The sequence below is a fragment of the Cervus canadensis genome, chromosome 12, assembly GCF_019320065.1.
Source record: "Cervus canadensis isolate Bull #8, Minnesota chromosome 12, ASM1932006v1, whole genome shotgun sequence".
Lineage (NCBI taxonomy): Eukaryota > Metazoa > Chordata > Mammalia > Artiodactyla > Cervidae > Cervus > Cervus canadensis.
Window position 1 is genome coordinate 52,022,894 of NC_057397.1, and position 24,840 is coordinate 52,047,733.

Below are 24,840 nucleotides of genomic sequence, written 5' to 3' on the forward strand. Positions count from 1 at the left end.
TATAAAATTTTTATGTGTCTAACTCAAACACATAATAAAAATAAACAGAAATAATGGAAAGTGAGATAATGTGAAGCTAAGGAAAAGATAAATCACACAACTTCAAAACTGATGATGAACAATTTGCAAAAAATCAGAGTCAATAAACAAAATTGTTCAGAAATATCACATGGGGTATTTTTAAAAGCTATGATCAATTCTTTAAACTCAAAAATTTTCTCAGGCATTGAGGCATGCAAAATTCTACATAATTTCAATTTGGATATTTATTTAGAAACCCACAATGGGAAACAAACTATAGTAATTCAGAAGGTTCTGTATGGCAATAAAACCAAATGGCAATTCCTAAACTTGGAAATTTTAAACCTAGCCTTCTTAGACTCAGGTCTACCACTGATTCATACTATATGTGGCCCCCTATGTCAAATGGATAAATTCTAGACAAACTATAAACAAATTATATAAAGAAATAATAATACTTATGCTCTGAATACTCTGAAATATTATAAGTAAAAATCTAAATTCCAAGGTAACATGCTTCCATTATTTACAATATATAAAGGCCATCTTATACCTGAATCTTCCCCATTGTTGGTAATCCTGAATACATTCCCTGTTGAATGTAGAACACATTTTATGACAGTTTCTGATGATGATGTCACATTGCAAGGGAAGGACCCTGGAAAGAATAAAGATGGGGGAAAAAAACATTTTCTTAAATAGTTTTTGAGAAATACAGAGATGAAGTATAAGTAGTGGATAGTCAAAGCCCTACAAAAGCTCCAATTACACAGTAGGATCTTTGGTACTTTTTTCTGATAGTAATTATGTTTGAGTACTGATTAGTTTTAGAACAGAGACCTCTCATTTAAAGTGTCTGATACACATTAAATATTCAGACTATTTATTGGAGATGATGAAGGACAGTGAAGCCTGGAGTGCTGCAATCCATGGGGTTGCAAAGAGTTGGACACAACTGAGCTACTGAACAACAATAACAAACTATCAAAATAAAAAACAGTTTCTTTTTTACCAGTTAACCAAATACACTTAACCTTTTATACACTAATAGAAAATATGAAGCTTCCATGACAGAGTATTTGTGTAATAACTCAGCACCCACAGCGCATCCTTTAAGATGAGAAATATGATAACAGCCCTCCTGTGAGGATGAAACTATTACCTAAAAGCACAGTGTTCTCAGTTGGGATCGTGCTGAATCCCAAACCCATTACAGTGATTTCAGTGCCACCATATAAGGAGCCTTTCTGTGGAAACATGTTGGTCACTTCCAAAATATACTGTATAGAAGCACTTAACTTGTCTCTGCAAAAGAAAAATTAATAGCTATTTCAAGGAGCCTTCCATATGGTCATGTTGCTTAACTCTACTTAGGACATGATTCATTTAAGAGAATATAATTGAATATCTAATTAGACATTACTTTTTCAAACTAGATAATCTTATAATTATCATGACTTCAATTTTGTTTTATCATATACATATATAATAACTGTTTCCCTAAATGTGAAAATTAGACTTCTGAAAATCCCATGGCAGAAGAATTTGAGATGGAAGACATTAAAATATTATGGGAAAATATGGTTATGAGGATTGAGGTCACAAGAAATACAAGAAATCCTTTAAAATACTTTCCTCACTAGAACAGAACATAAAGGCAGCATAATCTATAAAAGAATAGTAACGAAATTCCATACATTTAATGTCCATAGGGTTGCAAAGAGTTGGACACAACTGAAGTGACCTAGCACCCAGCACACAAAATAAGTAATTACTATTTTCTGCAATCAATTTGAATTTATCATGCTATATTTGTTGGAAATTTGTCATGATCTCCCTTCCCACTATTTCAAGGTTTATTTCATTTTTTTTTCAATATATCCATTAGGAGGCCATCAAAATGTATAATGCTTTCCTGACTCGACACACAGAATAACTTCCACATCCCCCGGCTCCCACCATAACTCATTTGAGTCTTTGTGTTAACTTTTTATCAAACTTCTTCTTCATAACTGAATAGGTAATTTTTGAACCACTGCTCAAATACCCAGTTTTGTATGCTGTGAATTCTGCCTATTATATCATCAAGCTAAAGCACAAGCCAACAGCTCTTCTAGAACCATGTGAGCTCTGCCCTGAAAATCTAAGAGATGGAAACAGTCCCGAGGTTATGTTTACTGTCACTCATCTCTTTTCACCTCCCACAAAATCCTCCTGCAATGATTTCTCCTTCTATTCTGACATCAGTTTTACTTGTCTTTTTTTAATCCCTAAATTACAGTTTCCTCTTTTTCTAAGTATTCTAAACCAGTAACCTCCTTATGATAGAACTAAAATTTTACCAGTTGACAAGCAACTTCAGGTAGGAAAACACTAAACACAGAAAATACCAAACACCTACTTGAAGGACTTCCCAGGTGGCGCTAGTGGTAAATAACCCATTTGCCAATGCAGGAGACATAAGAGCTGAGGGTTCAATCCCTGGGTTGGGAAGATTCCCTGGAGAAGGAAATGGCAACTCGCTTCACTGAGTTCTTGCCTGGAAAATCCCATGGACAGAGAAGCCTGATGGGCTACGGGCCACAGGATTGCAAAGAGTCAGACATGACTGAAGTGATTTAGCAGGAAGCACCTGAAGGAAAACCAGTTGGAGGCAGATTCCTTCCATCCTCTCCCTCATCTGCCAGCTCCTACCCATTTCTTGGTTTAATTGTCAGTTTTTCAGAGAACTCTTCCCAGTCCCTCAGAAAAAGTCGGCTCTCTCTATTGCTCTTAGGACCTCTTATCCATGGCATTTTTCACATTTATGATCAAGTTATTGATATAATCTGTTTGAAATCTGCCTTCCAAACAAAACTGTGGGCATCATTAAGGTGGGGAACATGCATGCATGGATGCTCAGTCATGTCATGACTAAGTCATGACTCTCTGCGACCCCATGGATTGTAGCCTCGCCAGGCTCCTCTGTCCATGGAATTCTCCAGACAAGAACACTGGAGCAGGTTGCCATTTCCTCCTCCAGGGGATCTTCCTGACCCAGGAATCAAACCTCCATCTCCTGCATTGGCAGGTGGATTCTTTACCACTGCGCCACCTGAGAAGCTCTAAGGTGGGGGACACATGCCTCTTATTCTCCACTATAAAATCCAGGGCTAAGAAAGTGTCTGCCCCTAGAAACTGCCTGACAGTATTTCCAGAATGAACTAAAATCATGTGACATATACATAAACCTAGTTCTGCAGAGAATCTTACAGCCTAATCCAAGTGGTGTTGGTCTCAAACCTAAGCATTATATTGCATTTTATGAGATATTTTCAGAATCTTTTGCAAAGGGAATTCTAGAAAGGTAAAGAAATCAATTGAAATATTATCAGGTTTAATTACTGCTTCTCTTCCTATCCCAATATCTTTGCACCATGTGTTCCATGACTCTATCAAGTTTACATCATTACCATACCTTGTTGATGCAAAACCCCAGTTTCTGACTTCGACATAGATATCATGTTTTCCAGGAGACAACTTGGGCAAAAGGCATCTAATATCTGTGAAGTTCCGGTGAAGGACCTGGCAGGATTTACCTCCAACGTAGACCTCCATGTTTTGTGTCAGTTCATTTCCAAAGTTATAACCCTTAATCGTTAAATTATCTTCCCCTATTATTTTGAAAGAAAAGAAAATTTTACAAAAAGAGTCCATATATTATATAGCACAAAATTTGAATATGAAGTAAACCAACTCATCTTATCTTTCATTGGATTTAGGACATCCTACCACTTTCACCCTTATGGCAGAGAGTGAAGAGGAACTAAAAAGCCTCTTGATGAAAGTGAAAGAGGAGAGTGAAAAAGTTGGCTTAAAGCTTAACATTCAGAAAACTAAGATCATGGCATCTGGTCCCATCACCCCATGGGAAATAGATGCTGAAACAGTGGAAACAGTGTCAGACTTCATTTTTTGGGGCTCCAAAATCACTGCGGATGGTGATTGCAGCCATGAAATTAAAAGACGCTTACTCCTTGGAAGGAAAGTTATAACCAACCTAAATAGCATATTAAAAAGCAGAGACATTACTTTGTCAACAAAGGTCTGTCTGGTCAAGGCTATGGTTTTTCTAGTGGTCATGTATGGATGTGAGAGTTGGACTGTGAAGAAAGCTGAGTGCCGAAAAATTGATGCTTTTGAACTGTGGTGTTGGAGAAGACTCTTGAGAGTCCCTTGGACTGCAAGGAGATCCAACCAGTCCACCCTAAAGGAGATCAGTCCTGGGTGTTCTTTGGAAGGACTGATGCTGAAGCTGAAACTCTAGTACTTTGGCCACCTCATGCGAAGAGTTGACTCATTGGAAAAGACCTTGATGCTGGGAGGGATTGGGGCAGGAGGAGAAGGGGGCGACAGAGGATGAGATGGCTGGATGGCATCACCGACTCGATGGGCATGAGTTTGAGTAAACTCCGGGAGTTGGTGATGGACAGGGAGGCCTGGCGTGCTGTGGTTCATGGGGTCACAAAGAGTCGGACACGACTGAGCGGCTAAACTGAACTGAACTGAACCACTTTCAGAGGTAAAAGAAAATCAGTGAAAGAACTAATAGCTGCCAGAGGGAGATAAAATTCATGTTCAATTGTTTAACAGGGAAAAGAAGATGGCAAAGAATTTTTAAAAAATTTATATCTTTCTTCTTTTTGCAAATGTTCAAAGTTATATAATAAACAGACCACTTCATGGTTAAAAAAGAAACCTGTGACCTCCTGTCACTCACCATCCCCCGAAGTTTGCCCAAGTTCATGTCCATTGCATCAGATAAATACATATATTGTCCAATGCACTGGACATACATATATATATCAAATGACTAATTTTATTGAAGAATTCCTTACCCAGTATTGTCCGTACTTTTGGACTAAAATCGGTTATAACTGGAGTCTGTAAACAATTATAACTATAAGCATTTTTTGCTGTGGCTTGAACTCCACTGGTAATAACTGAAATATCAACTGTACCCTCAATTCTCTGAAACAAGAGGAAAAAATAAAACAATTAGCAAACACTAAATATTAAGATACAGAAATTCAATGGCTAAAAGCAAAAAGAATCTCTCAAAATAAACTTTTTTTTTCTTTTTTTTTTTTTTCAAAATAAACTTTTAAAGATTTTTTTTCCCCAAAGTCATGAATCAGAGTTAATTATCAGATACTTTGAAAGTTGTGATGTCAAAGGAGGAAAGTTATTGTATCAAATGTAGGTTATATGTTTAAATTCTTAGATAAAGGTATAAGATATAGTGGTTTTGTGGGTGCTTATGATCAATTCAAATACATCTACAGTACTGGATTCCCCAGGGTTCTTCAATGTTTTGGACAAGTGATTCTCTAATTAATAAAGCATATTATACTAAATGTTTTGAGTCTTTTGCTCTTAAAATAGGCTTGAATGAAACATTTATTCCTCTTCATGGATAAAGGACATTATTGTATCTTTTGTTGACATGGTTCCAGAATCCAAGACTGAAACCCAAGAAAAATAAGTGATGCTTTCACTGATACAGCACACAATTTCCAATTAGGAAAAACAGTTTTCCCAGCATCTAGTATTTACTTAGTGCCCACTCAGTGTTTAACTGAATGACATAATTTAAATGAAGTTTTAATTTGCTATATCCCCCAGATTCTTATCTCCATCATTCAGTCCAATGCATGCTCAAATTCGGGGCTTCCCTGGTAGTTCAGCTGGTTAAGAATCCACCGGCAATGCAAGAGATCCCTGTTTGATTCCTAGGTTGGGAAGATCCCCTGGAGAAGGAATAGGCTATCCACTCCAGTATTCTTGGGCTTCCCTGGTTGCTCAGCTGGTAAAGAATCCGCTTGCAATGTGGGAGACCTGGGTTCGATCCCGGAGTTTGGAAGATTCCCTGGAGAAGGGACTGGCTACCCACTCCAATATTCTGGCCTGGAGAATTCTATGGACAAAGGAGCCTGGCAGGCTACAGTCCATGGGGTCACAAAGAGCTGGACACGACTGAGCAACTTTCACTTTCACATGTCAACTACATAATAATATCTACAGTTAATTGTCTATAGCCTTAGATATTAATGACTTAATTCATCATCCTTTTGCAAACAGTAAGTAAAACAGTTTTGGTTTAAATTTAAACACTTTTTAAAAATAGAGGAACAATGATTGGTCTTAAAATGTAAAATTCCATGGGAAAACTCACATTTTGTGTGTTTTGTCAACAAACTGAAACTTTAACACATTTAAAGTATTTATATATTCCTTTAAGAAACCCAAAATGGAAAGTGCTGTGAAGTAAGGTGAGCCTTAGGAAGCATCACTAGGAACAAAGCTAGTGGAGGCAATGGAATTCCAGTTAAGCTATTTCAAATCCTAAAAGATGATGCTGTGAAAGTGCTGCACTCAATATACCAGCAAATTTGGAAAACTCAGCAGTGGTCACAGGGCTGGAAAAGGTCAGTTTTCATTCCAATCTCAAAGAAGGGCAATGCCAAAGAATGTTCAGACTTCTACATAATTACACTCATCTCACATGCTAGCAAAATAATGCTCAAAATTCTGAAAGCTAGGCTGCAACAGTATATGAACTGAGAACTCAAGATATTCAAACTGGATTTAGAAAAGGCAGAGGAATCAGAGATCAGATTGCCAATATCCATTGGATAATAGAAAAAGCAAGAGAATTCCAGAAAAGCATTTGCTTCTGCTTCATTGACTATGCTAAAGCCTTTGACTGTTTAGATTACAACAAACTGTGGGAAATTCTTCAAGAGATGGGAATACCAGACCACCTTACCTGCCTCCTGAGGAATCTGTGTTCAGGTCAAGAAGCAACAGTTAGAACCAGATATGGAACAACAGACTGATTCCAGATTGGGAAAGGAGTACGTCTGTCAAGGCTGTGTATTGTCACCCTGCTTATTTAACTTATATGCAGAGTACATCGTGTGAAATGCTGGGCTGGATGAAGCACAAACTGGAATCAAGATTGCCGGGAGAAATATCAATAACCTCAGACGTGTAGATGACACCACCCTAATGGCAGAGAGCAAAAAGGAACTAAGGAGCCTCTTGATGAAATTGAAAGTGGAGAGTGAAAAAGTTGGCTTAAAATTCAGCATTCAGAAAACAAAGATCATGGCATCTGGTCCCATCACTTTATGGCAAATAGATGGGGAAACAATGGAATCAGTGAGAGACTTTATTTTCTTGGGCTCCAAAATCACTACAGATGGTGACTGCGGCCTTGAAATTAAAAGACGCTTGCTCCTTGGAAGAAAGGTATGACAAACCGAGACAGCATATTAAAAAGCAGAGACATTCCTTTGCCAACAAATGTCCATCTAGTCAAAGCTGTGGGGTTTCCAGCAGTCATGTATGGATGTGAGAGTTGGACCATAAAGAAAGCTGAGCGCCAAAGAATTGATGCTTTTGAACTGTGGTGTTGGGACTCTTTTTTTTTTAGAAAGATGGTAACGATAACCCTATATGCAAAACAGAAAAAGAGACACAGATGTACAGAACAGACTTTTGGACTCTGTGGGAGAAGGCGAGGGTGGGATATTTCGAGAGAATAGCATTGAAACATGTATATTATCTAGGGTGAAACAGATAACCAGCCCAGGTTGGATGCATGAGTCAAGTGCTCGGGCCTGGTGCACTGGGAAGACCCAGAGGGTGTTGGGACTCTTAAGAGTCCCTTGGACAGCAAGGAGATCCAACCAGTCAATCCTAAAGGAAATCAACCCTGAATATTTATTGGAAGGACTGATGCTGAAGCTGAAGCTCTGATACTTTGCCCACCTGATGGAAAGAACTGACTCATTGGAAAAGACCCCGATGCTGGAAAATTTGAAAGAAGGAGGAGAAGGGGATGACAGAGGATGAGATGGTTGGATTGCATCACAACTCAATGGACATGAGTTTGAGCATCCTTCAGGAGTTGGTGATGGACGGGGAAGCCTGGCATGTTGCAGTCCATGAGTTCGCCGTGAGTTGGACATGACTGAGCAGCTGAACTGAACCAAAGTGAACTTTTCATTGGTCTGATTAAAAACCCACTCCTCCTTTAACTTCACTGAATAAAGAAAGACATTAAAGGGGAGTGTGTTTAGAAAATTCACGATAAACTATAAATTTAATATGTGGTTGGAATATATTTAGAAACAAATCACAGCATGTGACTATTAATTCTAAATGTTTGCATATGAAATAATCACTATTGTGAAATATTCTATTTATTTCCAGAAATAAAAAGAATTTATTAATAAAAAAAAAAAAAAAAACAAAATGTCTAGAGTTGCCTCCCTGAATTTTTTATATTACTTATTACTGGTATATTTTTTCATCCTTGGATTTTCCTTGTCAACTCCCATTCATCATCCTTCCACCTCTGACAAGACATGAACTTGCTCATGAAACTCTTCCTGACATCCTCTCCCCACTGTATTTTATCTTCACTTGTGTGTTTACTTTTATTATTTCAAATGAAACACACTATATAACATTAGTTTATGTGTCTCTCTTCCTCAATGATGTTAAGTATCTAGATTGTGGGGATAATATTTTGTATTTGGATCTTAGCAGAAAGATGTTGAAGAACTAATTGTTAAAGAGCATTATGAACCTCTGCACTCGTTAGGTAAATAAGGCATTTGTTTCACCCTCTACTGAGGTGCTCTTTAATTCACACAATTTCAGAGTTAGAAAAAAGTGACCAAAACTGGATGCCTTACTTTTGGTGTTCTGCAGGTTATTTTATTCAAATCCCCTTCAATTACATTGCAGGTTTCATTTCCGACTAATACCTTTGAATATTCATGAAAGCCAAATCCAGATACAGTCAGAAGAGTACCACCTTCATTAGTAAAAACACAAAATCAAGTAACAACAGAAACACAATAGGTTAACAATAACAAAAAGACACTTTGGCAGTAATCTAACTCATCATTCTAGAATTGTCTAATCATCCAAGAGATGGGTTGGCAAGTAGATTAAGGACCACATAGCCTGAGCTCCAGACTCTGGAATTGTAAAGAGGCTGGGCTAAGTGATTGAATGAAATAACACAGATTTGCAACTAACATTTGCTTCTGGACATTACTAGCAGCAACTGCTATTTTCCATAGTGTCTTCTTCATCCTAAAGAGAAATTATGCTATTTGTATTTATTAAACTAGTGGGAAATGAGAGTGAACTACTTTTTAAGTAAATTAAAAATCCCAACAAAATAAAAATAACTTAAAATATAAACACAGAACATATCCCAAAGATCAAGGCCAAAGCACAAAATCCAAAACTAAACATGATCAAACAAACAAGCAAACAAAACACACACAAAAAAAATACAGCAAGACTGGAAAAATGTGTTATTTTCTTTCATCTTCTGCATCAGCCTCCCTTTCCCCTATTTATTCCTGGAACTTTTTCTGGGTCAAGTAGCTCCACTGAGACTGTGATTACAAATGGAGCAGTTGGTAAGCAGAATAATAACTAATAAATCTTATCTTGACATAATTAATGAGCTTGTTATAGAAACATGTAATAATTGATGATATTAATTCAATAACCTAAGATGTAGTAGAAGCAGTCACCCTGACTTGTGCTTCATAAGAAACAAAAGAATTAGTCATCCAGGGAATCACTGTGCGTTCCGGAGGAGGTGTCTCCTTTGTTCTGTACGAGGAAGGTTTGGAGTCCTCTCCCTTCACCCTGTTCTAGAAATAGTTCCATGAAATGAATGATGGAAATATAGGCAATTTTCCTTTGTTTGGAACAATTAACTGTTACCTGCGAGGCTTCCAGAAGCAGGCAAGATGTGTGAGATCTGACTCTGATAAATGAAGTGGAATCCCTTCTCCTCTGCATTCCGCGCTAGGCCAACATCAGCGACGGACACAGCAACTGGGAAACGGCCAGCACTTCCGTTCAGAATCTGGCACTTGATCTCATTTTCTTGTGATAAAAGAAGAAAAATATGGTCAAGAAATGCTTTTGCTGGATAAAATTACTGAAATTTTATGCCTGCAAATATAAAAGTGGCCTTCATTTTTATATTCCAAAGAAACATATCTGAGGAAAACTACTCATATATTAATGGGAGGAAAACCTTTACAGTCTACCTAATGCTGTGAATCAGACCCTCCCAGAAAAAGAGTAAGGTAAAACAATAATGAGGGCAGAGTAAACAACTTGCTCCTGAGTACTACTGTGGCTAAAAAGTTACTATAATAATAATTTTAAATCCTAATATATAAAGTAATTTATATCAATAATTTAAAGATTTTGGTCCAATACATTGTTTATGTCACAAACTGAGTAAAAATACTAGGTTTCAACAAGAAAAGTGATCAAAAGCTAAGTGGAAAACCTATTTTTCATTTAGAACAGTACATGTGGGCTTATAGTACAGTGCACATCATCACCATCATTGTTATTATGATATACAATTTAATAATATTGACTATTTGATCCCAAGAATCCATAGAAGATGTAAATTAAAAACAACTTAAATGAGGAACTTCCCTGGTGGTCTAGTAGTTAAAACTCTGTGCTTCTAAGGCAGGAGGCACAGGCTCAGTCCCTGGTCAGGGAACGAAGATCCCCATGCCATATGGTGCAAAAGAAAAAGACTGAAATGATATAGAGGGTGAATTTGCTTATATAATCTAAACTTATTAAAATTAAGAAAAATAACTAGGATTATGAACGAGAATTTTTAGGTAAATAAATAGTTATGTTCCTCATTTCCATGAATAGAAAGTACAATGATATTTAAATTCTATATTAATGCATAGAGGTTCCTTTGGACTAGAAGTGCAGGAAGATGGCTATGTCCTCCTGCTATGACTAATGTGACATTTTCAAAGCATGAGCAGAGGGGATCACGGAATATCAGAGCAGCAATCTATGCGTTTTGTGTTCCAGAGACATACCAAAGAAGGAAAGACTTTGTGTAATCTCTTTATGAGGAGAAAAAGAACAAAGATCAACTGTTATGGATAGAGGTACTGTACAACAGTGCAAGAATTAGTCTGTGGTTATAACCAAAGATTAAAAAGATAGGGTATCTATTTAGAGCAGTTAGCCAATTTCATGACCCCAAAGGTACTCTATAGGAAAATTATTATTGTAACACTGATCTTTGATTCTATTATCTCTTACAGAAAAGCAATTAGACTCAAAAATAATCATTTTAAAAGAACCTACCATTCACAGAAAGAAGAGAGCAACCTGCTGGCCCAACTGAGACTGAGACAGATGAACTAGAAGAAAATCCTGAACCCGAGATGGTTAGAATTGTGCTTTCTTCATAAGACCCTGAAAATGATAAATACAAATGACAATATTAAAATGACAAAACATAGAATCTGTTGCTTTGAAATCAGATATTTCTCAGAGGCAAATGACCCTACCTTCTAAAAGATTTAAATAATAAGCCTTTAAGCAAGCAGGGAAGAAAGACATTTATTTAGCAATGGTATTTTTTTCCCATTTTATTACTGCACATTGCTTCATGTTTGGAATCTGTGTGTTGATAGAGATTAGTGGAAAGAATTATCTGACTCAAAGTATGGAATGATGTAAGTAAAGGAAAATTATTCTTATGACAAAGAAATTAAACAGACATCCCCATGTGGTAACTTAGACTATGACAGAACAAACTCAAGAAACTCAAGAAAAAAGAATAAACTATACAAGTAGTGTAGTGGACACTTCCCATTTGAAATAGGATATGATTACTTTAGCTGGAGTGACACCAATCCTAAAGTGCCTGGGGTATTCCAGGCTTATCCTCTCTGGCCCAGCATCTTATACTGAATGTTCTCCATTGACTCTTAAGTTATCCAGGTTTGATCGATACATGAAATGGTCACCCTACTTATATAACATCACACACAACATAGATTTCACATGGATTTAAATAGCTAAGTAAGAATGAAAAATCAAAACTTCAAAATTTTAGAAAAAAACATAGTCAAATATCTTTAAGACTTTCATGTAGAGATGGATTTGGTAAGATACAAAAAGCCACAGTTAACCATAAAGGAAAGCATATATAAATTAAATGTTTCCATGAACAAGATACTAAAACATATCATAAGTGATACACTAGGAAAAGATACGCACAATGAATCGATAACCATAATACCCAGTGCAAGTTGATAGAAAAAAGACAATCTGGTAAATGGATATAAAATGTTAACAAGCAATTTGCAGAAGAAGAAGTAATCTAAATGTCCAAGAAACATAGATGTTCCTGTGCATTACTAACCAAGGAATAGACAACTAAAAACAATGATGAGATAACTTCTTAAACACATCAGATTGACCAAAATTAGAAAACTCATATTATTAACTGTTGGCAAGGGTCTGGATAATATGATGTTCTCATACCCACTGGAGGTACAGTCAATTAGGGGAGCAATTTGGTCATCTAATGAAGTGAATACACATATACCTAGTAATCCATATGTAGGATGCAAATCCTAAAGAAGTTCTAGTATCTATGCTATTGTAGATTTGCATAAGAAAGCTCAATACAGTCATGGGCAAAAACAAAAAAACTTGTAAACAGTCTAAATGTCCATCAATAGAGGAACAAATAAATTGGTTTATCTACGAAGTATTTTAAGCTGATTAATTACATATGCATAAAACCATATATTTCTCAAAACAAATGCTGAATGACAAAAGTAAGGTGGAAATGATATTTACAATGAAATAGCTCATGGATAAACTTAAAAAGTGGAAAACTCACCATGTCTGTGTTATACACAAAGGGTAATTAAAATGGCATGGAAGAATACAGACAAAATTAATTATTGTGCTTGCCGCTGGGGAAGGTGATAGGGCACTAGCTCTGAGCATAGTGCTTAGAGACAACTATAGCTGTTCCTATATTTTTTTTCTGATGACTTGAAGTAACTATGACAAGTGTTAACAGCTGTTAAATATTCATGGAGGAGAAAATGGGTGTTTTTAATAGCATTATTTATACTTACTTTTTTTATTAGTTTTACATTTAAAATGAGGCAAAAGGTGCTTCACGTTAACTGAGTAGCAAATATTATTTCCAAGAATTAAGAGTGGAAGTCCATTACAAAATACAAAGATGTATTCAAGAACAAGAATACCAAAGTGGAATTCAAAGGTGGAAATCCATTACAAAATACAAGGATGGATTCAAAAATAAGAATATCAAAGGACTAAAACCAAATTAAAGTCCATGAAATCTTTATTCTTGAGAGTTCTGAAGGTTTTACAGTAGTGATACTAACTTTGGGATAACATGAATTTATATATAATACTATAAAAAGATATTAGTATAATAATTACATTAAAAAGTATTATAACAATTATAACACTATGATAAAAGCCTGAAGAATATATTCTTTCAACATAATAATGTGATATTTTAAAGATTTCAATGGGTTTTTTTGCTTGCTGACATAATTAGCAGGTGAGTTTTCCTACTAGCCATCAATACTAAATAAGTGATTACAGTATCTGAGCTTATCTTTCTGTCTGAAAAAAAGCCATCCCTTACAATCCTTAGTCATTCTGTTTATTTCAACCCTTGGGAGTTCAGACATAAAGTGTAATCACATTTTTTAAAAGTAATCACATACCATGAAGGTGTTTCATGATGGTTCCCTCTAGACTGAGTTCTTGGCAATAATTTTTCTCTCTCTTATTCTCAAATCTAGGGCCTAATTATTTTCTTTTATTAAACAGCAGCTGTCCTGTTACTGACGTTTTAGTACTATGTCTCCTAGAAGAAGTGGTCTCATATGATGAAAGATCCCAGAAAAAATCCTAGCTAGTAGAGTTTAACAAAACTGCCTCAATATCAGAAATCTTAGATATTGATTTTAACTTGGTGAACCGGGAAAAGTGGAATACTAGTGAGTCCAATGTCAACAGTGATACTTCTCCCTAAGGAAATTAATGATCTTTCCATAGCTTTCTGATTTGATACATTTTTTTCTATGTAGAGCTGTCTGCTTAACCACTATCAGAGTTTACATTTTTGCTAATTGTCTTCCACCCTACACTCCAAATTCGAAAGCAAGAGATTACCTTGGGAAGGGTTTATGGCCTGGATTTGAGGAGTAGCTGTGGGTTCCCATGTAAACCCACAGTTGCCTGAACATTTAGCTGGAATTTCATTGATATAGACTTCAACCTACAAATAAACAAACACAGGGATAAGAGAGGTAGCATGGTTAAACGAATATATGTAGGATTTAGAAAAGTAATGGAATTTTGCTTGTTTGCTAGTTTCCAAAATTTATTCTACTCATACTTTTTCTGTTTTGACATTTCATTGACTCATTCTGCAAATGTGTCCATTATATCCGGCACAGCTGTAAATGGATAAGTACATTTAACAAAACAGATGACATTCCTGTTGTCACCCAACTTACATTCTAGCAGAGGTAGGACACAGAGTTGCAAAAGGCTAAAAACTTAACAAAAAAAGTAAATGCACATTATGCCCTGGGGGTAATTAGTGCTATGGATAAAAACAAAGGTTGCTCTTGAGAAAATCACCTAAACTCCTTACTCTTTATCTTTAATTCCCTCTCAGTAAGTAGTAGGTTAATAATCGCTTTACAGAAATATGACAAAGATTAAATGAAAGGATATATTTTCAAATACTAACAGCAAAGCTTAAAATCCATTTTTATCATAAAGAAGATATTAATAATTTTCTCAAAAGTCATGAAATAATATTATGGAATTGATCCTCTGTTAACAAACAGTCACATAAATATAAAGATGTCATCTGTTCAGTTTTACTGGGTCTTTAATTTATTACAAAATAGTTATATGTTTAAAATTATGAATAAACTTTCAAAAATACCTGTGGCTGTTTGCTGGGTGTACGAAGTAGGTCTCCCGGTACACGCTGTCTGAATAAGCCACCTTCCTTTATCCTTGTAACGGTCATGTTAGCATTTTCTCCAAAAACATTGGAATCATTGATCTATTTTTAGATAAGATTATTTCACTAGAAATGTTATGATACATGACCACACTAGTTTTTCTTTTTAAATTTAAGCATGGTTAAAAGCAAAATGTCAGAAAATGAAAAAACTTCAAAACCATTTGGTCACATTTTTGAAAAAAGAAGCCTCTTCAAAAATGATCATAATCTATCAAAGAAAAAACTGGTAACATCATTGCATTATCATATATTGCAGCAATCACAACTTGAATTAAATGACTACAATTAACTCGAATATTTAGAATAAAATATGTCTGAGAAACACGAATTTATGAATTTCATTTTGTCAAAATATTCTATGCTCTTTCTGAAAAATGACCATTTTGATAAATGATTCTTAAATAATTGAAAAAATGTGGTCTTCTTTCCACCCAAGAGTCAATGTTTCCCCTTTTGCAGTTTCGGCCTCTGACTACCCTTGGTTTTTCATCTACTGATGAGATTATATTTTCTGCCAGTGGTAAAAATGAAACCAAATCAGATCAACATGCATACTTTGGTCATTCCAAAGCTGCACTGCTAACATGGCAGCCTTCCCATGCATACAGAAGCTAGAAAAGAGAGAGGAGTCTTCGTGGTGGGTCTGTGGGAGCCAAAGTGACCAGGAGCAGAAATAATGAATAAGGCCAGGGGAGAACGAAGGGAAGAGTGTGCAGACACCAGCAGAGGTACCAAGCGGACACCAGTCATTAGAGATGTCTCAGTAACAGAATTTTCTAATTCTAGTTTCAGGACATGTGCTTTCTTAAAATAAGGCCCACATCTGTATGACATCCATACAGTCTATGTATGGCATATTATATTCTACGTTTATATACTTTTTTTTGAGTCTCCTCTGTCATTTTCCGAAAGCAGTTTTGTATTTTTTCCCACCTTTTGTCAAGGACATCTTTCCAGGTGAATATATGTGGGTCTGTACATGGCTGCACAGTATTCATGCCAAGTTTGTGTCATTTTAACAACTATTTTTCTATTGATGGGGATTTAGATTTCTAGGGTTGTTTTTCTTTTTACTATTACAAATAACGCTGCATTGACTAACTCTGTACCTATCTCTTTTCCTATTTGTATTATTATTTCAGTAGAATGGAGTTATAGATCTGAAATGGCTGAATCATAAGGTATACACAACTAAATTATCCTCCCAAATGACCTTACTGATTTTACTGTCTCACCAATAGTAGGTGAGGATAAGAGGGCCTCTCACACTCTCATCATCACTAGAAAGCATACTTTTGATGTTTACCATCTGAGCCCAAAGTCTCTTCCAGACCCTTCACCTTCACATATTCTAAATGTGACTTTACTCCCGTACTCCCAAGCACACTCTAAGCAAAAGTCATTAGATGAACACTTAAAAGTGTGGTTCTGTTATGAACTTGAAAAGGTCATCTTTGGAACCAGAAAACTATCCAAAGACCCAGAATACAGCTCTAGTGAAAAGATAGAATTATAGACAGCACGACAGATTATGCTTGGCCCCCCATAGAGTATATCCCCAGTACACCCTCCCCCTTACACAATGCCTTCCCTCACAGTTTACACAGATTTAGTTCTGAGACTGGCCCTGTCTGTGCTCTTCCTGCCCCTGTCAAGGGTCTTCTAATCCATATATTCCTGAACTTCCCCCATAGAATGTCAGGCATAAAGCACCAACAGCTGTTCTCCACAAAAGAGAATGCCTGGTCAACTTAATTTTGAACAATCTTCTTTCCCTCAATTTCCTTTTATGGAAACGAATGGAAAGGAATTCCTTCAATGTTTAGTCTATCATTTGCATTTTTAAAATACACACAGTCTCCAGGTCTCTTTGGCACCAGGTGGGGTGCAAGTCAGCAAAGAAAACATAGAAGAAAACAAAACCCAGGTGACGTGAGGGAACCTGCAGGAGAGGCTGCTTTCCACACGTGCTTCTCCACTTGACGCGCCATGAGTATCCAGCACAACCTCCCTCTCGGGTCACCGAGACTTGTCCCATTTCTTCTAGACTCTGGAGAGCAAACTGCAAATCTGCGGCTGACACGGCAGCGGGGATACCTGCGCTCGCAGAAGGACAGCAAACAGTGGGAATCAAAAATTCACAAAACCGTGGTCACTCTTGTGCATGCTAAGCTGCTTCAGTAGTGCCTGACTCTCTGCGACCCCACAGACTGTAGCCCGCCAGGCCCCTCTGCCCATGGGATTCTCCAGGCAAGAATACTGGGGTGGGTTGCCATGCCCTCCTCCAGGGGATCTTCCCCACCCAGGGATGAAATCCACATCTCTTATGACTCCTGCATTGCAGGCAGACTCTTTACTGCTGAGCCGTTGGGGAAGACCCATGGTCACCTTTAACATACATGAGATGTATTTTATCACTTGTAAACCAACTGTTCTCCTCTAATATGGAAAAAAATGAAATTTCCATATTGCTTATGCAACAAATTTACATATTTTTTAGAAACAAAAATTACATGAGTAATGTACCTCAGACATTGATCCTTGGCTCAAATACTTAAAAAAAAAAAGCAATTTCATAGGTAACCAATAAGCTATGGACATAAAAAAGAAACAAACTTTTGGGAATTTAACCTAGGGTATCTGGTGAGGTGATGAAAAAAACATGAAAATTTCATTTTTTCTCAATAATTTAGCTTTACATTAATGAAGATTTCAACTCTATAAATTACATAAAGACATAACATTAAAAAGACATACACTGAAATGTTTATGATGGTTATTTAGATCAGTATAGTTCAACTGATACACAGACCAAAGTTATGGACTTTTTCATGTACCTGTGAGAACATGTCCATAAGCGTGAATGTCAAAGCTGCCACTGAGAGGTGGAGATGCTGCTTGACTTCTTTGAATACGAATCTTTGACTCCCCAGGCCAATTATTTCCTCTATAAACAGACTCATTCTCTGTCTCATTTGTGATTCTCTAATTTCCAAAATAAATATTGATAAAATGATTAAATATAACATTGGCGAACATGATTTCTATTTCACCGGGGTACAGTCCTGTGACATGACATAAATGAGCCTCAGGTATTCAGGACTCCCCAGAACATTAAGGAGAGTCACATAAATCAACACAGGCCATACCGACATGGCTGCGCTAATGAGGCTCAAGTCAACGCGGTCATCTGCGCAGCAATCAGCTGGAACCACAGTAATACCTCATTAATTCAGAGAGTGCCCGCCATCACTCAAGGAACAAATATTTATTGAGCAGGCATTCTGTTCAAGGTACAATGCTAATCACATTGGGTGGTGAGGCAAAGAAATAGGAAACATGGTCTTGGCTATCAAAAAATTAAAAACCTTTTTGGAGAAATAACATACAGAAACTTGAAAACTTAACTAATGATATAAAGAAATATATGGTCAATACAGTGCCTAATCCAGATTCAGGAAATACCTGTCTAATGTTAAGTGCCAATGTTAAGTGCCAAGTGACAGAAGCAATGTGTGAGATAAACATTCATAGATTGTAACTCTAATAGTGAAGATGATACTCTCCAGCTGCTGATCCCTGTTAATCTTGTGGAATTTAAAGTTATAAGTCCTATTGCCCACACAAATGAGCAAATGTAAGTCCCAAAAGACATGTGCAAGAATGTTCAGAGCAGCTTTATTTATAATAATCCCAAACTTGAAATAGTGCAGAAGCCCATCAACAGAATAGATAAATTGTTGTACGTTAACACCATGGAATACTGTACAGTGAAAAAGAACAAACTTCAGCTAGCTGTATGCAACAACATGAATCTCATAATATCAAACAAAAGAATACATAGTGTATTATTATTGATGTGATGAGTTAAAAAAGCAAAACTAACTAATGTTGGTAAAGTTAAAATAGTAGTTATCTAGGGAGGTAGGCAAATAATCCAATGATAAGGAAAAGGCACAAAGAAGGCTCTCAGGGGTCTAATGATTTTCTTTATCTTGAAGTGATTACATGAGTGCCTTTACTTTGTAATAAGTCATGGCCTTTGGCGAGGTTGCAGGATACAAGAGCAACACACAAAAACCAATCATATTTTTATGTGAAAAGAACAAGCATGGAGAAACTGAACTTAGTATAAGATCCATGACAACGACCTCAAAGAAAATGAAACATATATAAATGTAACAAAATGTGTACTGAATCTGACCTGAAATTACAAAATGCTGGTCAATGTAACCAAAAAGTTAAATATGTTGGGGAAAAAAGGCAAAGAAGACTAAATATATGGAGAGACAAATTGCGTTCATAGATTAGAAGACTCAATATGGTAAGGGCGTCAATCTCCCTCCAAAAGAATATATTGGTTTAATGCAATTCTTATCAAAATACTAGCAAGATTTTTGTAGGTATTAACAAGCTTATTTCAAAATTTGTATGGAAAGACACAGGACCTAGAATAGCTAAAACAATATTGACCCACTCTGGAAAAGAGTATAGTAGTTTCTCATAAAGCTGTACATGTGTTTATCACATGACCCCATAATTACACTGTTGGGCAATTAACTCAGAAAATGAAAACTTATGTCACATGGAAACCCACAGATGAATGTTCATAGTAACTTTATTCAAGCAGCCAAAACTTGCAAACAACTCAAATGTCCCTCAAGAATTAAGTGGTTAAATAGACTTACGGTGCATCCATACTATTAAACACTATTCAGCAACCAAAATGAACAAACTATTAATATATACAACAATTTGGAGAGATCTTGAGAGAATTACTCAGAGTGAAAAAAGTCAATATCAAAAGAATTAATGCTAGCATGATTATATAAAGTCTAATTCCATTTATATAACATTGTAAATGCCACAATTACAGAGACAATTAGTGGTTGCCAGATATAAGACAGTGGCAAAGGGAGGTAGGTGGTGTGACTATATGAAAGTGTATCCATTGGGATTCTCAGGATGAAACTGTTCTGTGGTGATCAGCTGAATCTATACATGCAATAAAAAACTGTGTGTAAGGATCGTACACATACACACCACACACAAATGAAAGCATGTAGAACTGACAACATCCAAATAAGGTTGGTAAACTGTGTCAAAGTCAATTCTCCTGTTGTGCTATTATGTTATGCTTATAGATGCTACCATTGGGGGATAATGGGTGAAAGGTATGGGAATATTCCTGTATTAATTCTTACAACTGCACATGAGTCTACAATGATCTCAAAGTTAGTTTTTAAAACCATTCATTCATGTGGACATTTAAGTATGTGCACATACACATACGATACATTTTGTTAGACAGCTCAAAGACTGAAAAACATTAAGATGTTTATCTTAGAGCTACGAAGACTAAAACATTGGATCTGGATGGGGTAAAAGTAATTTTTGCAGAACACATAGTTTTTTAGTCTTTTATATCATAAAACTGTTAACAGGAAGTTCTTTGTGAGACTCAAATTATAATATTTAATTATTATTTAACCTTGAATTTTGAATGCATTATACTCGGCTTTGGTTTGCTGTGGGGTTATATAACTAATTGCATATTTTGTAAAAATTTAATGGAAAATTCTTCTCATAATTGTAACATTTAACGCAGATCTCATACTCAAACAGTAACTGTTTAGATCCTTTTGGAATTATGGAAAACCATCTCTTCCCCTTCTATCTATTTTGATACAAAGAATAAACAGTGTTTATAACAGAAACAATTTAACAACCTAATGTAGATATTTTCTTTCAATAATCTGTGTTCAAAGGTCTTTATTGGGAGAGCCTACAGCGTTTTATTTTACATCAACAGAGAAATCTCTAGCTAGCTGATTTAAAACTTAAATCTGGCTAGCTGATTCTTAAGGTTATTTCCTCTTTTTTCCCCATAGATACATTTCTTTAAAAAATTTTAATGCTTAAAGTGAATTTTTATGGTCAATGTGAAAATTCATGCTCAATTTCAAGCCTCTAAATCTTCATTTAATCCTTAGAATAACTGTCTTGTCTTATTAAAAGATATCTAATCTACGTCATCTATTCATAATAATGTTTTACATTTACTAGGTCAAAGCTAATGTTTCATAAGTTGAAAATAGTTACTTGTAAAATTCTAAGCTTACCTGCCCAAAACTCACAGCCATCATGGGTATGTTATAACTGCAATTATATGATGTCATGGTGACAGAATACTGGTTAGTTATTCTCGATCCATTACTTTTGGTTTGCTTCACCTGAAAGTCCTTTAAAAATATTCCTTTATCTGCTAATGCTGGAAGTCTTCTCTTTGACATTACTAAAGAATACAAATAAACAAAATAATGGGAGATAAAATTGCATAGCTTCTGCTGCTAAAAAAAAAGCATCAAATAATATCCATGTGTCATGGACTAAACTGTTTAAAATAAACTTTTAGAAAGAAGACCTTAAGGCAAGTAGTTTGTGAGGCTTGGCGAGCTTTCACTTCTAGAACATAAAGCTTTGAAGTCTTTTGATATATGAGTCTCTTTGGGTAATTAAACAAAATACTGAAAAGCCACCAAGCTCTGGGCTCCATGCAGCCCTCTGCCGGCCACTTAGTTTTGCTCTGTCGTAGGTCCCTGAATGTGGTGCTCACTAGGACCTTTAACCCTTTAACCCAGCACAAATCAGCTGTCTTCTGTGCTCCACCAATCACAAAGTAGGTCCAGGGATAGTGGATTCAAAAGGAGGGATTCTTACAGTAATAGCAACATTACTGTAAGCAATGTTACATTTAAAACTAAATGTTACTATTCTTACATGTAAGAATAGTAACATTTAGTTTTAAAATAGTTCCAAAGAAAAGGATTCCAAAACTCTTCTGAAATATGGTAAAAGTCACTTATTAAGGTGACTGTTTGGAATTAGGCTGATTTTTTTTTTTTTTTTTTTTGAAGACTGGGCTTCCTTGTGGCTCAGCTGGTAAAGAATCACCTGCAGTGTGGAAGACCTGGGTTTGATCCCTGGGTCGGGAAGATCCCCCGGAGAAGGGAAAGGCTACCCGCTCCAGTATTCTGGCCTGGAGAATTTCATGGACTGTATAGCCCATGGGGTCTCAAACAGTCGGACATGACTGAGTGAACTTCACTTTCACTTTTCTGAAGACTGCAGTTTAATTTTTATTATCTTATTAGCACATTTCACATATATGAGTCTATTAACATAACTAGAAAGAAATACTAAAACTATCAGAAATAACATTTTCATTTACAGCTTTACTAATTATCACAATAAAGTCCATGGAAAGTTTCAGCTCATTCTTACTAGACAGATGTCAACAGCAATAGTTGCCTTTTAGGAACAGATCTCTAGCTTGGTGATTCATTTCTCAAAAATCAAACTAGGCAAAATTAGAATGTTTTCCACAGCGTGGTGTTGGTTAGTTGCTCAGTCGTGTCCGACTCTTTGTGACCCCATGGACTGTAGCCCACCAGGCTTTTCTGTCCATGGGGATTCTCCAGGCAAGAGTACTGGAGTGGGTTGCTATGCCCTCTCTATGGGATCTTCCCAACCCAGGGATTGAACCCAGGGGTTTCCTGTATTGCAGGCAGATTCTTTACCGACTGAGCCACCCTTCCACAGTGTGCTTATCTATAAATAGAATCCAGAATTATAAAGCTAATTCCTGCCATAATGACAAAGTTTACAATGAGGATGCTTTCATCTTTAGAATAATCCCCAGCCCTATTCATTAAAAACACGATTTAAACCACAATACTATTGAGATGAAACAAATTAACATTTCTATCTAAGCTACAGAATATAAATAACATCTATGATGAGATTTTAGTACAAAATAGGTTTACAAGGTTTAAGTTTTAGATATGAAATGATACTATGTACCATCCAATGTTGTCATTGTAGATGTCTGTCCAATGTATACAATATCCACATAGAAAGACTGTGATTCTGATGCTTTCTGCAAGCTAATCCTCTGAAGAGAAAAACTGGTCCCAGTATATTTGGTCTGTATGAGATCCAGAAGGTCTATACACGTGTAGGTCCAGCTGAAATATGGTTGTTTAATTAGATGTACAGTTCAGTTACAATGTTTAATGTAAACCAATACACTATGAAACACATTAAAATCTTAAAGAAGAAAAGTCTTTCTTTTCCCACAAGAAGACCATAAGTGTGGCACAGTTCAAAGGCACAGAAAAGGGACAGCAGGCAGAAACCTACACTGGCAGGGAAAGATTTAATGTTGCAAAGATAGCTTTTATTTGTAGCCTTGGCAGTAGACATAGGAATGTAAAGCAACATTCTACAGTGACAAGTAAGTCAACTAAGGAGCATGCACCTTGGTGGAAAGCATATAGAAATAAGACACAAGAATGAAGAAATCATTTTGTTAAAAAATACATTTATCAGGGATATAACAGTGAATTCAGCCAATAATAAGAGGCAAGACTGTAACTTGATAATACTTCCAAAAGAGCTCAGTGGAGTTCCACTGTCCACTATAACTAAGGGACAAACATTGCAAAAGTTATTAATCCATACAAATGGTTGCACAGTACCTTCTAAATGTATAATTTACATTCAGAGTTCCATTAAATATTAGCTGCATTAAAATCTCATAAATTACATAAGCAATTCAGGAACTGGAGTTTGCAATAAAGAGAGAAATACTGCCATTCAAATAACTAAGTACAGTTTAATAATAACCTTTGCGTCAGCTACCGATGAACTGGTTAACTGGTTAGTTTGAGCACTTTCTACTCTCATTTTGAAACTCCGTGGTTTGCAAATTCATCACGGAATCCATTTCTAATGCATCAAAGCTCAGACTGCATCATTTTAGAAAATTATATGCAGAACTACATTAAGTTAAAGTGCTCTTTAAATTAAAAAAGTGCTTTGGGATTCTAAGTAGACTTCCATGACTAATTATATGATTCTGAAGTTCTAAAAACTACTTAGGAAAAAATGGCCCACTGAGCCAGACCCTTTATAAGAGAAATGGAGGCTACGACGATATCAAAACTTAAGCAAACAGCACATTCTGTGTTTTGGGACTAGATAATTTCATTTTCTAAAGGAAAACCAGATTTTACCTTTGGGATTTTGAAGCTTGATTTACAGCTACAAACATCACCGGTTTTGGAGGGTTAGACAACAAACAACATTTGAGAAAAAAATCGCACTTTTTGATACTAACAATGTACTGAAAATGAAGTAATGCTAACACAGTCTATAAATGTCTTACATATAAAAGTCTTACATATAAAAGTCTTACATACATAAAAGCAGGTCTGGAAACATTGGCTAGGAGCAGGAGAATTTACTTTGCCTTCATTGGTAACATTAATAGTTTTTAACCAGAGAATCATCCTCTTTTAAAGCATGATATTTTTGTTGAGAGATCTTGTGGCATTTAGGGTAAAGGAAGCTCATTAATTTCACCAAATGTAATGTATCTTCACATTAATGCACAGCAGATACACTGCAGGCTAAAGGGAGGACTACTTAGTGATGTGCCCAGTGATGGTTTGACTAACATGGAAGAACTGAGACCTGTAAAATCTTCCAAAATCCCGCTGCAATAAGAAGAATGAAATGCATATAGGTGGTGGTGATCAAAATTAAAATTGTGATTCCATAGTTCAATTTGGGCATGAAGAATGTCCCTTCAAGAAGGACTTCTGCTTCACAATGATTCATCACAGATTACCCCTGATTTGAATCAAACCGAATATGACGCAGTGGAATATATTCCTTCTGTGCACAGGCTTTCCATGCCCCTTGCCTATTAACACAAGAGAGGGCTGCCTTGACCCTTGGCGTTGCTTCCCTCCTGTGCGACGGCCAACGGAGAGTGGCTGTGGCCTCTC

The 24,840-nt window shown here is 36.2% G+C and overlaps 1 protein-coding gene across 1 annotated transcript in view; it reads right to left on the bottom strand.

Moving 5' to 3' along the window:
- PKHD1L1 (PKHD1 like 1) overlaps positions 1–24,840 on the bottom strand; it is a 169,930-nt gene that overhangs the window by 93,592 nt on the left and 51,498 nt on the right. Inside the window, exons 22-34 of the mRNA XM_043483981.1 lie at positions 22,850–23,013; positions 21,109–21,281; positions 17,824–17,971; positions 16,929–17,083; positions 14,903–15,025; positions 14,116–14,221; positions 11,242–11,352; positions 9,823–9,987; positions 8,769–8,890; positions 4,899–5,031; positions 3,479–3,674; positions 1,184–1,326; positions 575–679 (exon numbers count right to left, since the gene is read on the bottom strand). Of these exons, the coding sequence (XP_043339916.1) occupies positions 575–679; positions 1,184–1,326; positions 3,479–3,674; positions 4,899–5,031; positions 8,769–8,890; positions 9,823–9,987; positions 11,242–11,352; positions 14,116–14,221; positions 14,903–15,025; positions 16,929–17,083; positions 17,824–17,971; positions 21,109–21,281; positions 22,850–23,013 (1,844 nt within the window). The remainder of the gene's footprint in view (positions 1–574; positions 680–1,183; positions 1,327–3,478; positions 3,675–4,898; positions 5,032–8,768; positions 8,891–9,822; positions 9,988–11,241; positions 11,353–14,115; positions 14,222–14,902; positions 15,026–16,928; positions 17,084–17,823; positions 17,972–21,108; positions 21,282–22,849; positions 23,014–24,840) is intronic.